Source organism: Abrus precatorius, unplaced genomic scaffold (assembly GCF_003935025.1).
Source record: "Abrus precatorius isolate BTA unplaced genomic scaffold, Abrus_2018 Scaffold2, whole genome shotgun sequence".
Taxonomy (NCBI): domain Eukaryota; kingdom Viridiplantae; phylum Streptophyta; class Magnoliopsida; order Fabales; family Fabaceae; genus Abrus; species Abrus precatorius.
The window spans coordinates 14,440,098-14,456,165 of NW_020874362.1; the positions used below are offsets into that span (position 1 = coordinate 14,440,098).

At 37.2% G+C, this 16,068-nt stretch overlaps 1 protein-coding gene across 1 annotated transcript; it reads right to left on the bottom strand.

The window, feature by feature from the left end:
* Positions 1 to 14,943: 14,943 nt before the first annotated feature.
* Positions 14,944 to 15,485, bottom strand: LOC113859500. Its single transcript, XM_027492258.1, has 2 exons — positions 15,437 to 15,485; positions 14,944 to 15,284 (listed from the first exon to the last, which is right to left on the bottom strand). The coding sequence occupies exons 1-2, from the start codon at positions 15,483 to 15,485 to the stop codon at positions 14,944 to 14,946; spliced, it is 390 nt and encodes a 129-aa protein (XP_027348059.1).
* Between the last annotated feature and the right edge of the window lie 583 nt (positions 15,486 to 16,068).

Here is a 16,068-nt window from a genome sequence, read left to right on the forward strand (position 1 = left end):
AGTATCAAGACCTTGGAGAATCAAATGGGTCAACTTGCTTCATCCCTTAATCAACTTCAATCTCAAGGCTCAGGCAATCTCCCTGCATAAACTGTCACAAACCCAAAGAATGTGAGTGCCATTACCTTGAGATCTGGTAAGGTGATGCAAGAGCCAGAAATGCCTACTGAAAAGGATCCCAGTTGCATTTTAGCTGCAGAAGGTGAAGAAGGAGAAGTTGAAAGCCAAGAGCAGCCTGCACCTATGCCCACACCATGTCAACCAAAAGTGGTAGACAAGGAGGAGAGGTCTATTCCTATTCCCTTCCCTCAAAGAATGGTTCAGCCCAACAAGAAGCAAGAAGAGGTTGATAAAGAAATTCTGGATACTTTCAGAAAAGTTGAAGTCAATATTCCCTTGTTAGATGCTATCAAGCAAATCCCAAAGTACGCCAAATTCCTTAAGGACTTGTGCACTCATAGAAGGCGTCTAAAGGGTAATGAAAGAGGATGGGGAGAAATGTATCAGCTCTTTTTGAGAGGCAGAAAACTTCCATGCCTGAGAAATGCAAAGATCCAGGGACGTTTACTATTCCCTGCATTATAGGAAACAATAGGATAGATAATGCCATGCTTGATTTAGGTGCATCTATTAATGTTATGCATTTATCTATCTTCACATCTTTGTCTCTTGGACCATTGCAGCCCATGGGTGTCATCATCCAATTAGCAAATATGAGCACTACTAATCCAGCCGGCCTTGTGGAGGATGTTCTGGTGAGAGTGAATGACTTGATCTTTCCTGCTGACTTCTACATCTTGGACATGCAAGAAGAAGAGCCAATAAAAGGAGCTGCACCAATCATCTTGGGGAGGCCATTCTTGAAGACGGCCAGGACCAAAATTGATGTGCATGCTGGAACTCTCACTATGGAGTTTGGAGAGAGAGTGGTTCGCTTCAACATATTAGATGCTATGAAGCACTCACCTGAGGAGCATTCAGTTTTTCACATTGATGTTCTTGATAGCTTGATAGATGATAATTTTGCTGAATTTTTAGGAGACTCTTTCGTTGATTTTTCTGATTGTATAGATACCATAGATACTAAAATTTGTGAATATTGTACTAAGTCATCTTTGTGTGATATTTGTATTGCTGATTTTCTGGATTTAGATTCTGCAACTTCTGACATTAATGACATTGAAAAATCAAAAGGGTTAGAATGTGGTTCATTGAGTACAACAAGTCTAATTGAATCTAACCCTTGTGGTTTAAATGTTGCAGAAATCATTTCAAATGAAAGTGCTAAATCATTGCCTTTAGTTGAGCAGCCTCCCACCTTGGAGCTTAAACCCTTGCCTGAGCATTTAAAATATGCTTATTTGGAAACAGGTGAGAAACTCCCTGTGATCATTTCCACTGAGCTTGATGAGGACCAAGAGGAGCAGTTGCTTGATGTGATTCGGAAGCATAGAAAGGCTATTGGTTGGACCTTGGCTGACATCCCTGGAATCAGCCCTTCCCTGTGCATGCACCGGATTTTGCTGGAAGAAGGATCCAAGCCAGTAAGACAGCCCCAGAGGGGGGTAAATCCGATCATATTGGAGGTGGTGAAGAAGGAGATCACCAAACTACTCCAGGCAGGCATCATCTACCCGATATCAGATAGCACATGGGTGAGCCCAGTGCAGGTGGTGCCCAAAAAGTCAGGGATTACAGTTGTGAAGACTGAGAAGGATGAGCTCCTGTCCACTAGAGTGCAGAACAGCTGGAGAGTCTGCATTGATTATCGGAGGCTCAACCAGGCGACCAGGAAAGACCACTTTCCTCTACCTTTCATAGATCAGATGCTGGAGCGCCTGGCAGGTAAATCTCACTACTGTTTCCTAGATGGATTCTCAGGTTATTTTCAAATATGCATAGCTCCTGAGGATCAGGAGAAGACCACTTTTACATGCCCATTTGGTACATTTGCATATAGGAGAATGCCATTCGGGCTTTGCAATGCTCCCGGTACATTTCAAAGATGCATGTTGAGCATATTTTCTGATTTTGTTGAGCATTGTATTGAAGTATTCATGGATGACTTCATTGTATATGGGTCATCATTTTCTGCATATTTAGGAAACTTGGATAGAGTTTTACAAAGATGTATAGAGACTAACCTTGTTCTGAACTTTGAGAAATGTCATTTTATGGTTAGGCAGGGGGTAGTCTTAGGTCATATAATATCTGAGAAGGGAATTGAGGTAGATCCTGCTAAGCTTAATGTCATTTCACAGCTTTCTTACCCCTCTTGTGTGCGAGAGGTGCGTGCATTTCTTGGCCATGCAGGTTTCTACAGGCGCTTTATCAAGGATTTTTCCAAGATAGCCCTTCCTCTCTCCAAGTTACTGCAGAAAGATATTGATTTCGAGTTTGGAGCCAAGTGCAAAGAGGCGTTTGATTGCCTAAAGACAGCCTTGACCACAACTCCCATCATTCAGCCACCAAACTGGACACTTCCATTTGAGCTCATGTGTGACGCATCCAACTTTGCTGTGGGTGCTGTCTTAGCACAGCGGTTTTGTAACGCCTTATATTTCTTTTCTCAATATATAATAAATTTTCATAAAAAGTTAAATAGTAGAGTAAATTTTTCTTTCAAAAACTCTCTAAATAGAAACAGACATGGAAATGACATAAGGTTCATAGAGTAAAATTTCATTAATTCATAAGTACTTTTAGAAAAACAAAGATTCTAGAATTTTCATTAGCAATAAAAAGAAACAGTAGTTTTACAACTGTTTCAAAAGAACGCTATAGAACTGAAAATATTCATTACATAACTCAAAATAACTAAGTCCTATAGCAGTTCTCATCCATCCATGCACTGTGAGCCTGGTACTATTCAACCTGGTTTCCTGAAAAATGTTGTGTAAGGGTGAGTCTCTACCCTACCACTCATACATAACATATACATTCTTCACAAAACACATCTTATCACGATTAAAGAAAACATCATGGCATTACATATCACAAGGTTATATAAAGAATATTCTCATCTCAACACGCATTACTTTACACAGATTCACAATTTCTTTTACTTTTATCCGCGCTTACCGCGCCCTGTGGCCACAGTTATCCGATGCCTTTATCCCGAGGTCTTACACATCCATGTAAATAGTCGCCGGATGGCCCAATGCAATACGGATACAACGCATGCAATAGACAGCCCCTTAGCAAAGGTAATGGTCAGGAGTCAAGTCGAGAAATGAGTGTGTGGCCATGTGGTGCATTCGAACACAATATTCCGTGCACAATCCCGAATGTCACTCACTACCCTGCATTTCCCCAAGATATCCCATATCGTCTCCATCTTCCACTCCCCAGTGTATCTCTGTAACTATTTACATCATATCTTTTTCCATCTCATACTCTTTCGAGTATATTCATATGTTCACATATGCCATTTCTCATGTTCACACATATTTTTCATCATATTTCCACATACTTTTCATCATATACATCAAACCATGGCATATTAACAATACACATCATTTTTACATGAAACACAATATATTCAAACATAAAACTTCCATCTCTTTGTATATTTCATATCACAAAATCATATAATCATATCAACCATCTTCAATATACCTTATCATGCCTTATTTGGACATAATATCACATTTTCACCATGTATTCATCATAAATCACATAAACAGCCAATTATTCTCACTATTCACCTATTATTTTTCATAAAGCAAGGATTATTCCACATATAATCACATACATGACAAGATCTATGAGAATACAAGTAATAAACATAACAAAATGATAAAGTAAAGCCCCCTTTACCTCAAAATAGAGCTTTTACAAGGATTTAACCGAAGGTTTAACTCTAGAACGGAGGTTTTCCTAAGAACATCATGAACATCTATAAGAAGAAGAAGAAGAAGAAGAGAAATGAACGGTAAATCTAACTTTAAACTTAGAAAAACTTACTTGTAATCCTTTAGATCGAACGTAGAATCACAGATCTGAAGAAAAATCTAAGTTTAGGAGGTTTAGTATGGGAGAAAATGGCGAGATATGACTTTAGAACCTTTGAGAACCTTGGATAGGAGTGAAGAAATGAAAATTTTCGAAGTTACTGTTCACCGCCGGAATTTACTGTTCATTGCCGGAAACACTGTTCACCGCCTTACTGTTCATGCCGGAAACACTATTCGCGGTAACTGTTCACGCAGGAAACACTGTGCACACGTACTGTACACGGATTGTACGCGTACTGTACGTCAGCCATGACGTCATGCTGATGTCATTGATGACATCATCGTCACTGTACAAGGCGGTTTCACTGTTCATACACGGTTTACTGTTCATCGACACTGTTGATAGGCGGTTTTACTGTTCACTTTTTTTTTTTTAATAATAAATTCTATCCAAATCTATTCCAATTATACTTTAACAAACCTCATTTTATTTAAATCAAAATATAGGATGTTACAGGTTTGGTAAGGATCCACATGTCATTTATTATGCATCTAGGACTTTGGATCCTGCACAGTGTAACTATACCACAACTAAAAAGGAACTATTGGCCATAGTATTTGCTTTGGATAAATTTAGATCATACTTGCTAGGGTCAAAAGTTGTGGTGTTTACTGATCATTCTGCTCTTAAGTTCCTTTTGAAAAAGACAGATTCAAAGCCAAGGCTAATAAGGTGGATGCTTCTACTTCAAGAATTTGATGTAGAAATAAAGGATAGAAGTGGAGCACAAAATTTGGTGGCGGATCATTTAAGCAGGATAGAGGGAGTCCCTGAACTCACTCCTCTAAAAGATGATTTCCCTGATGAGCAATTATTAGAGTTGTATACTTCAAAGTTGCCTTGGTTTGCTGATGTTGTAAATTTTTTAGTTGCAGGAGTTTTTCCAGCAGATGCACCAAGGAGTAAAAGGGAAAAGATCAAGAATGATGCCAAGCATTACCTTTGGGATGATCCTTATTTGTGGAAGTTCTGTAGTGATCAAGTGATTAGGAGATGCATTCCTGAGGAAGAAACTACATCAATTTTGCATTTCTGTCATGCATCCACTGTAGGAGGCCATCTTGGGCCCCAAAAGACTGCAAGGAAAGTACTGGATGCAGGTTTTTATTGGCCTACAATCTTCAAGGACTCGTGGCAAGTGTGTTCTACATGTGAGAAATGCCAAAGAACTGGAGGGGTAATCACCTTGAAGCATGAAATGCCTCAACAATCCATTTTATACTGTGATGTATTCGATGTTTGGGGTTTAGACTTCATGGGTCCTTTTCCTCCTTCCTTTGGTTTCTTATATATTTTGCTTGCTGTAGACTATGTCTCTAACTGGGTAGAGGCTAAGCCTACAAGAACTAATGATTCAAGAGTGGTTGCAGATTTTGTGCGTACTCATTTGTTTTGTAGGTTTGGAGTACCTCAAGCTTTGATTAGTGAGCAGGGTACCCACTTCTACAATAGAACCATTGAGACTCTACTGAAAAAGTATGGAGTATTGCACAAAGTATCTACACCTTATCACCCCCAAACCAATGGGCAGGCTGAGCTCTCCAATAGAGAAATTAAGAAGATTTTAGAAAGGATTGTTCAGCCAAATAGGAAAGACTGGAGCAAGCGTCTTGATGACGCTCTTTTGGCTCATAGAACAGTATACAAGGCTCCTTTGGGAATGTCACCATACAGAATTGTCTATGGAAAAGCCTGCCACTTTCCAGTAGAAGTAGAACATTGTGCTTATTGGGCAGTGCGAGCCTGTAACATGGACATAGACAAAGCTGGAGAACAAAGGAAATTGCACTTGCAAGAATTAGAAGAACTTCGCCTTGAATCATATGAAAACTCCAGAATTTATAAGGAGAAGACGAAGGCCCTTCATGATGGAAAAATAGCAAGAAATGAGTTTTTCTTAGGTCAAAAAGTTTTGTTGTTCAATTCCCGTTTGAAGCTCATGCCTGGAAAACTCAGATCTAGGTGGATCGGACCTTTCATTGTGACTTCCATTTCTCCCTATGGAGCGGTGGAGGTAAAAAGTGAATCTACAAACAAGGTTTTTAAAGTGAATGGACATCGCCTAAAGCCTTTCCATGGGAGTCCTACAATTGAGACCAATGTAGAGGAAGTTTTCCTAGATCAACCTCCAGCTGATCTTGATTCTTTAACTATTTTGGAGTGAAAGCTCCATTTAACGTCAAGCTAGTGACGTTAAAGAAGCGCTTTGTGAGAGGCAACTCACAGTTTTATAGCACTTTCTAATTCTCTTTTGATTTCAATAAGCATTCTTTCATTTGAGCTGTGTTACTAGTCATATTGCTTAGTTCATTTTGCACAAACATTTTGTTTAACACTTGACTCATTATTTGATTGATGATTTGTTCATAATTTTTGTAGAGGAAAAATTGCTGTAGTTGGACTCAATTTGTACATATATTCATGGAAGTCCAAGTAGAGAGGGAGGAATAATCATTTCCATGGCACCAAGCATTCACTCTAGAAAGAATTTTGAAGTTAGCCATGAAGGTAATCACTTTCCCAAGCCATAGTGGTCACTTTCCACCAAGGTATGTGACTTTGCTCTCTGTAGTTCTCACTTTCAATTTTCATAGTGACCACTTTGAGGGTTTTTGAATTCATTGGTCTACACGTAACTACTATGAAAATTCATAGTAGCCACGCGCAGCACCCTGGGAAAATACACATGAAGGGCGCCTCTGTAGTGATTACTTTGAATATTCATAGTAACCACTACAGAAACTAATTTTTGAACATTTGATGCGCGTAGTTACTATGAATATTCATAGTAACCACACGCAACCTCTTTTAAAATAACTGAGAAAGGCGCCTCTGGAGTGATTACTTTGAAAATTCATAGTAATCACGCGCACCCGATTTTTGCTGAAACCCTTGCGTGTGGCTACTATGATTATTGAGAGTAACTACGCCCAACATTTTTATATAAATAGGACCTGTTTCACGTTCACTCTCACTCTTCATTTCTGAGAAATTTTTCACTCCTCTCCTAATTTCCTGAGCACCCACTCCTTCAAATTAAATTCCTTGCATCTGAACGTCAACTCCTTACACTTTTGCACTGCATTTGAACTCCAATCCAGGTAATTTCCTCTCCCTCACTCTCTGAGTTAGGGTTCTTCATTTTTCAATTGGGGATTTTTAATTAGAACCAATTTGAGTTGAAATTACTGGTTAGAATCAGTTTCTGCAAAGATAATTATATGATTTCAAGCTAGTAGGGTGATTAATTTGATCCAGTATGCACAAATTGCCATGTTTGAACCCTAGGGTAGCCACTTTCATAATTCGTAGTGATTACTATGTGGGTAATGCTGAAATTCTGCTTCCCCTAGGTTCGTTTTAGTCTGGAATATGATTTCTTTGCATTAAAATTCAACTTCTCATGGTTAGAAATCAAATTGCATTTTCCTTTTCTGAAGTTGAAGTGTTTTTGCTCTGGAGTAGTCACTATCAATATTCATAGTAACTACTCTCTGTGAATATATTGTGTCTGATCATTTCATACACTCATTCTTGATCTGATTCAGTTGCACTACCATGTAACTGCAATTTCCCTTACTACTTGCTCTGAATTCTGGAAATTTGATTTGAAATTAGACCCATCTTGCTGCACATGCTTTTTACCTTAGCTGATCTAGTGGAATTCATCATCTGCATTTTATATATGCTCTCTGCATTTTCACAGCCTGATTCAGAAGTTGAGAACTCATTTGATTGGATCCAAATGCACAGTGTTTAAATTTTCCAGACCATCAAATGAACCTCTTTTGATTACCATAATTCATTACATGACATTTGCTGTTCTGTATTTTAAACACATGGATTATGAATTTTATTTTGGAACTGTTATTGCTGTCATAGTAGCTACCTGTAACACATAGTGGTCACTTTTATCATTTCAATATTGTAAAAACTGACATAATTCACACATAGTGATCACTCTGCATATGTTTAACTGTCTGATGTTTCACTGTCAAAGTAGTTACTACCAACTAGCATAGTAGTTACTTTTGCATGCAGAACCCCTCTGATTTGTCTTAATTTTCTCTGATTTCTGCACATTTGCTGTGAAATTAAATTAATCTGTCATGCTTCACTGCCAAAGTAACTACTTTCATTCATCATATTAGCCACTTTCTGCTGCAGCAATGCTGTAAATTGCCTGCATTTTCTCTCATTCATTTCCAAATGGTGTGAAATTCTTGCTACAGGGTTAATTATGCACTATCACTCATTTATTCCTTTTTCTATGTGCAGATTAATGTCAAACACTCCCAGAAAGAACGCACCCAGAGCCAAGAGAGCCAAGACAGCTGCTGCCTCTTCATCTAGGCCTCAGCCTACACATGATCCCAGATTTCGGTCCCTGGCCCATGAGAATTTCTTCAAAGCCAATATTCTCAGGCGACACATTGTGCAGGACAGGAATTTTGAACTGCAAAAAGGAACCTACCCCCAATTTGAGCAGGAAATCCAGAAAAGGGGGTGGAATTTGTTCACCACATGTGCTGGGCATGGGTGGAAGGACATCACCCAAGAGTTCTATGCAAATGCCTTCAGGGTTAAGGGAGATGATTTCCCCTACAGGCATTCCATGGTCAGAGGCAAGGTGATAGACTTCAACCCTGCCAACATCCAGAGGATCCTCAACATCCCTCTTCCTGAAAAGAGGCCTGGACAGCTGGACTACACTATTTTCAGCTACTTGGAGGAGAAGGACTACAAGCCAATCCTTCAAGCAATATGCAAGGCTGGAGAGAACTGGGAGTTTGACATGAAGCTCCAGCCCAAGAACCTAACTACAAAGCACCTCCTTCCACCTGCCAAAGTTTGGAGCATCTTCATCCTTAGCTCCTTCATGCCAGTCATGCACTCATCTACCTTGGCAGTGAAGAGGGCAGAGCTAGTTTATGCCATCATGACAGGGATGCCTATCCATGTTGGCGATGTTATCAGCAATGCCATCATGGAGATCCTAGCTAGGAAGAAGGACTCCATGGATTTTCTCTCCATCATTACTATGCTCTGCCAGGATGCTGGAGTTGACTTTGGGGAGTATCAGCAGAAAATCAGAGCAGCTCCCTGCATCACCACAGCTATGGTGAAGGAGCTGTTTAAAGCTAAGAAGAGCTCAGCCCCAGAGATACCTCCCCAAGCTGCAGGGAAGAAAGGCCTTCCTTCTAAAATGAAAGACCAGCTGAAGGAAATAGCTCTGCGACAAGATGCTATACATGTTGGTCAGAAGGCTGCTCTGACCCTTGTAGAGACCATGTTACTCAACATGGGGAAGAAGATGGGAATGACTGCTGACCAGATCTACTATGCCCCCACCTTCCCAGCCCCTTATCTTCAAGCAGCAGTTCAGAATGATCTCCCACCTTTCACACCTACAGCAGAAGAGGAAGAGGAAGAGGAAGATAACAGCTCTGAGGGTGAGCCAGTACCAGACCCAGTTGCAGCAGCAGAGGGGCAAGATAATGAGGACACTGATACGGATGCAGCTGATGATGATGACCTCTCTTCCAGCACTGATGAGGATGCAATATAGTCTTAAACTTTTATTTCTGTTATTTATTTAACCTTATCTTTCATTGTACATATTTTTTCTGCCAATTTCCCTGTAATTAGTACACTTTTCTTTTTTATTTTCCCTGCCTTCAACTTCCCTTTACTGCTTCTACTCTGAACAACAACTTAACTCTTTCATGCTATTTATATATATTATCTGAGTTTGAGTTATTTTGTTCTGCTGGTGCTGAATTTATTATCTCTTTGTGTAGAGAATGCCCTCAGTTCCATCAAGAGGAGCATCATTTTTTTGCCCATAAGTTGAGGCACTATCATTCATGAAAGGGGGGTGAAGTTCTTTACCTCTATTTCATATACTCTTAACCTCATTTTTCCTGCATAATTATACATTAAAATACAAAAATATATTTTTATTCTTTTTCTTTTAATTGAACCAAATTTTGTAATCCCAATCTTAGACTCTTATTGCATTTTTCATTCAATTCATGAACACACTCTACTTTTGTAAATAATTTTCTCTCTATGCCATGATGAATATCTTTTCTTGCAAGGTGATTTATCCTCACATGATGTTAAGTAATTATCACCATTTTTACCATGGTAGAGAATTAAGCCCCTAATTATCTTTCTGTGTGTATGCTTCATGTAATTTTGCATCTATTCTCTAGAACTTGCCCTGCTTCTTAATTTAATATGCATTATGCAATTTTTTATCTAGATGATTGAGGCCTCCTTTACACACACACACAACCACTCATCATTGCCCACCTTTGCACCTTATTGCATTACATCCTCTTCTTTTGCCAAAACTTAGTTTGCTAAAACATTTTTTTTTCTCTTCCATCAAGAACATATTTCTTTTGAGTAACATCAAGAGTGAATGCAAATACCAAGTTTAGGGTGTTGAATTTGATGGTAGTTGCTTGAGGACAAGCAACCTCTCAAGTTTGGGGTGGTGAACATATACATGTTAAAATACATGTCAAAAAAAAAAAAAAAGTGGTTGCCAAAGTCCAATAAATCATAAAAGAAAGAATGAAAAAGGAAAGAAAATAAAATGAAGCAAGGTCCATGAGATTGAAGAGATCTTCACATAATAAAATAAAAAATAAAAAAAATGATGAAAAACAAGGTGAAAAATGCTTGAACCTCTTAGGCTACCTCATTTGATGCATTTCATTCTAATTGTTGTATTCACTCACTCAAGAGAATTCCCTTATCTTGAAAACCCACCTGAGCTTTTGACCCTCTTTGATCAAATTGAACCTTACCTATCCCTATTTGTGACCAACCAAGTCCTTTTGATAGGTAAATCATTGTATTAAGGCAAAGGAGATTGAGAATATGGGCAAGCATATGGTAGGGTAGAGAAATTTGCATGTATTGAGGAAAAATACCTATCTTGAAACACTGAGGAGTGAAGAGTGAAACACCACCTTGTGAGCCATATAATTTCTTGGCATTGTATGAAGTATGATGAACCTTGTTGAATTTTTGTTTCACTTGTATGGGACTTTGCATAAAATTGATTGATATGAGTATGCTTTCTTTGTTGAATGACTCCATGATTTTGAAATGGAGGAAATGCATATTAGAGTTGAAAGATTGGATCAGAAAAATTTTGAGAAAATTTTTTTTGGATAAGTCCAACCTTTTTTACTTTAGTCCTTGAATTTTGGTTTGCTTGAGGACAAGCAAAAGTTTAAGTTTGGGGTTATGATGAGTCCACATTTTACTACATTTTTATAAATCATTTATTACTTTTTACAGAAAAGAATAGACTTAGATAGTGTAAATAAGATGAATATTCCAATTAGGCTAAATAATATAGCTTTCTTAGTTTTTTTGTTAATTTACATGAATTTAGATAGTTTATTTTACATATTTTGATCATTTGAATAATATGGCAGGAATCCCCAAGCTTATTTTGAAGAATTATTGGATTTTGAGGAATTTGAGGTGAAAGTAACTACTTTCAATATTGATAGTGACAACTATAGCAAGCCACTTCCAGCAAAGGGACCAAAGTGATCACTTTCAAAGCTTAAAGTGACAACTACAGCAGCCCAGAATCAACCAAACCTGCGCGTAACTACTATGAATATTCATAGTAATCACTCCAGAGAGGAAAAACCCAACTGATGCTGCGCGTGGTTACTATGAAAGAAAGAGAGTAATTACTTTGGGCGGCGCCAGCTTTAGTGTAAATAGATTTTTACCAAATTAGGGCAGGGACTTCTTACACTTTTTGAACTTTTTCTCTTCTTTACTCAATTTAGAATATTTTCCAGAGCTTAGGGCAACCTTGGGTGACAGCCAAGGGTCCAACCTAGGGTTTGGTTTCTCATTTCTCTTGCTTTTACATTAATGTTAATGAGTTTTCTGCATTTCCCAATTGCGTTTTTGACCCCCATTTCCATGGAGGGCTAAGTTTGTGTAATCCTTAGTGAATTCACATGGGTTCTTGAGTTCCTTGAATTTAATGATAATATAATTCCTTTCTTTCATGAATTACTTCTTCCTTGTCTCTTGAATTGAATTAATGGTGAATGAGGGGGGTATTGCTCAATTAACCCTAATTTCGTTTTAAGGAGATTCTAAACTAAGGGTTGCTTAATCCTAGGTTTAATTCTAAGGTTGCGTAATTTTGGGATGAGAGATTAGAGCCTAACAAATTGCGTAATTTCGTTGGGACCATAAGGTTGATTTTCGCTTGTTAAATTAACCTAATTCATGGAAGAAAGGATGAATGTTAAATCTTGAGTGGAATGAGGATAGAATCTATGTGGATGAACTAAGGATTGTTGTTTTCTATTGTTTGAATTAATTAAACTCATTTGCTCATTGCTCTTTATTTTGATTTGAAACCACAAAACCCCCTATTTTAATTGCTTGTTCAATTAATGCCTTCAACATGTTTAATGAAGATTAATAACCAATGTTCATGGAAGACAATCTAGGGTTACCCTAGTACTACATTAATTTGTTTAAATTTTGATGAGGATTTACGACAAATCTTTTAAACACCTCGAAATAGACCATCACCAATAATCTTTTATATTACATCGAAACTTGGTATACTTGCCTAAATCTCTTAACAAATGGCTGTCTAAGCTCTTTGTAGTTAGGGATTTATGGATATGAAATGGAAGTGTTGATTTGATTTTGAATCTTAACTTTGAATATTGGATTGGATTGAGTAGTTAATTCTGTTAATAAAGTAGTTATTGGATGAAAATTCAATTTGCTAAACTATGAGAAGCTTTTATTAATGGAAATTGAAATTGTTTCTCAAATATGATTTAATTACCAAGATTATTGATTTCTTAGGGATAAGTCATCTTAACCTTGCAATCTTGTGGTTTTTAATTCTTAATGCAACACTTATTGAATCTCACGTAAGGAATTAGGGTGATTGAGTTGAATGTTAGGGTCATTGGGTTAAAGAATTAACCTTTAACTAATACTCTGTGAAATTGATTGTCAATCTAATCAAATGCTTGAATGTTCAGAACATGATTGAATTAACACTGAAGTTCTGGTGAAGTAAACCCCTAACTTTACTTCATACATTACTTTAATCCAAAAATTCGTAGTTCTGGTTCTGTTATATTTTCTGAATTCTGCACTTGTTAAATTGTTTCCGAATGTTACAAACTCCAATTTAATTGTGTTAGACTCAATTAGTTGTTGAATTGTGAAGTGATACTTGAGAAAACTATTCCCTGAGGACAATACTTGGGACTCAAATTTGATTCCAAGATTTTATAACTTGCTACAACTATACTAGTACACTTGCAAGTTAATTTCACTTTTAGTGCAACTGTTGAGAAAATATCACGACCCCTTTTTGTAAGGAACCAAGAACATTATTTCTACACTACTTACTTATTTAATATAGATAAATAACGAGGAATATAAGTATAAAATTAACTTCTCATTCAAAATAAAACAAAGTTCATTACAACAAATATCCAATATAACAATATAATATAAGGAAAAAGGACTTTAATGCAAAATTACTCGACTCCAGCTTCTAACATTTCTCCATTGGCCCCTCAGCTTGTGAAGTAGATGTAACACTTGCTACATCTGCTCATGTAGCATCGTACAATCATCGCAGTACACACGTACACAATAACATAGACAGGAATGCAAGGGTGAGATTACAAAAATAAAATAAAATCATATATATAGAGCAAAATATTTACTCACAGCAACAACTTCATGCATTCCTAGCCCATCTAATGCACAACATGAAAACGGTTTCCAACTGGTTTCACAGCCTAAGTAATCAGAAGGAACTGAGCCAGTCCAGGAGCGAACTATTCCGGTATTTAGATCCAGACAGCATAGCACAGCACAGCTCAGCATGCTCTATTGTTATACGTCTACTCACCTAAACGTATAACTCGGCTCTATAATGATGCAAGACATATATCTCAGCATGATACAACATGGCTAAAATTTATTTCAACTGCTCAGTTATGTCAAGTTTATATAATAAATCAGCCAAATCTCAGTGTTATTAAATTAGTTATCAACAATTACATCATAGAAAAATAACTTTCAAGTATTAAATCCTTTATATCTCAAATTTTATCAAAAGATCTAACAAAACCAACTCAAACCTTTCTTTAATAGCATATCAAACTATCAAAACATAGTTCATAGGCTAAAGTAAGCTCCCCTTGCCTTAAAACGGTGACTTACACCAGATCTACCGAATATTATTATTTTAACGCAAGATTCACTAAAGATTTGGCTTTAGAATGAAGACTCTCCTAAGAACACCAAAAACTTCTATGAGAAAGAGAAGGAGAAGAGAAATGAACGGTGAATCTAACTTCAAACTTAGAGAAACTTACTTCAAATCCCTTAGAATAGACGCAAAATCACAGTTTTGGAGAGAAATCTAAATTTAGGAAGGTTTAGTATGAGAGAAAATGATGATATATAGCCTTGGAACCTTTAAGAAGTGTGAAGAAATGAAAATTTCTTGCAAGGACCCCTATTTATAGAAAAAAAATTTGGTACTGTTCACGACGGAGTTACTGTTCACACCGACTTACTATTCATGTTAGAATTACTGTTCACATCGTACTATTCACGCGTTTTACACTGTTCACCGACACTGTTCACTTTTTCTAAAAAATATAATTTCAAACTCCATCGAAATCTATTTCAATACCAAATAATCCTTCAATTATTTAACAAGTACAAAATATTAAAGATTACATAATAATAAATTACAGGCTTGACAATTCTACGCCTGAAAATAAATTTTTGTCCTCGAAAATTTCATCCCTCAGAGAAAAGATAAGAGTACAACTCTCTCATCCTCTAACTCCTATGTGCATCACTAGTGACTGGGTCCTAAACAACCTTTACTAATTGAATAAACTTGCCTCTAAGCTCCTTAACTTTAGTGTCCTCAAGACAAGTAGCTGGGACCTCCACTAACAAATCATCTCGTATCTCCACAGCATCAGGCTTGATTACATGAGACGGATCAGGAACATACTTCCTCAGCTGCGACACATGAAAAATATTATGCAGTCCTGATAACTGAGGTGATAATGCTAATTCATAATCTACAGGTCCTCTATGATGTAATATTTGATACGATCCTATGAACTTAGGCGTTAACTTCTTGGCCCTTAATGCTCGCCCCACACGTATAGTGTGTGACACTCTCAGGAATACATGATCATAACCTCAAATTCTAAGGGTCTTCTACGTCAGTTAGCATAAGACTTTTGTCGACTCTAAGTAGCTCTCAGTTTTTCTCTGATAAGTTCAACTTTCTCCTTAGTTTCCTGCAACATTTCAAGCGCAACCATCAAATGTACTCCTTCTTGGAACTAACAGATAGGGATTCTACACCTTTTTTCATATAGAGCCTCAAATAGTGCCATGTTTATACTCGAATGGTAACTATTATTATAAGTGAATTCTACCAAAGGAAACAAATCCTCCAAATTACCCCTTTGCTTTATAATACAAGTCCGTAACAAGTCTTCTAAGGTTTGAATAGTACGCTCAGATTAACCATCTGTCTGCGGATGATATGCAAAACTCAACCTCAACTGTGTGCCCATAGCTTCCTGAAAACTCTGCCAAAACTGAGAAGTGAATCAAGGATCTCTTTCAGAGATAATACTAGAAGGTATTCCATGCAACCTGACAATTTCTCCAAACTATAGGTCATGTTGATTGGCAAGAAATGCGCACTTTTAGTCAACCTGTCAACTATGACCTACACGGCATCGTGATTTTTAACTGTTTTAGGCAGATGGGTGACATCTACATCGTAATGGTATCAAAACTAAGCTAGATTCTTCAAAACAAATATGCGGTTTAGGGAGTAACCTAGGTCATTTCTCACAAGAATGTAAACGCACATTGTTTCAATATCAATTATACAGAAAAAATTGTATGATTAGGGGAGTTTTGTGATTAATTCAAACAAAAATTTCAGAGAATTAAATCGTGAACAAT

What these genes read in the sequence shown, in the direction of transcription:
- LOC113859500 (XM_027492258.1), bottom strand. Translation starts at nt 15,485, where the DNA reads ATGGCACTATTTGAGGCTCTATATGAAAAAAGGTGTAGAATCCCTATC. An exon ending in AAGGTGTAGAATCCCTATCT is followed by an intron (nt 15,285 to 15,436) that starts GTTAGTTCCAAG and finishes TTAGAATTTGAG; the next exon opens with GTTATGATCATGTATTCCTG.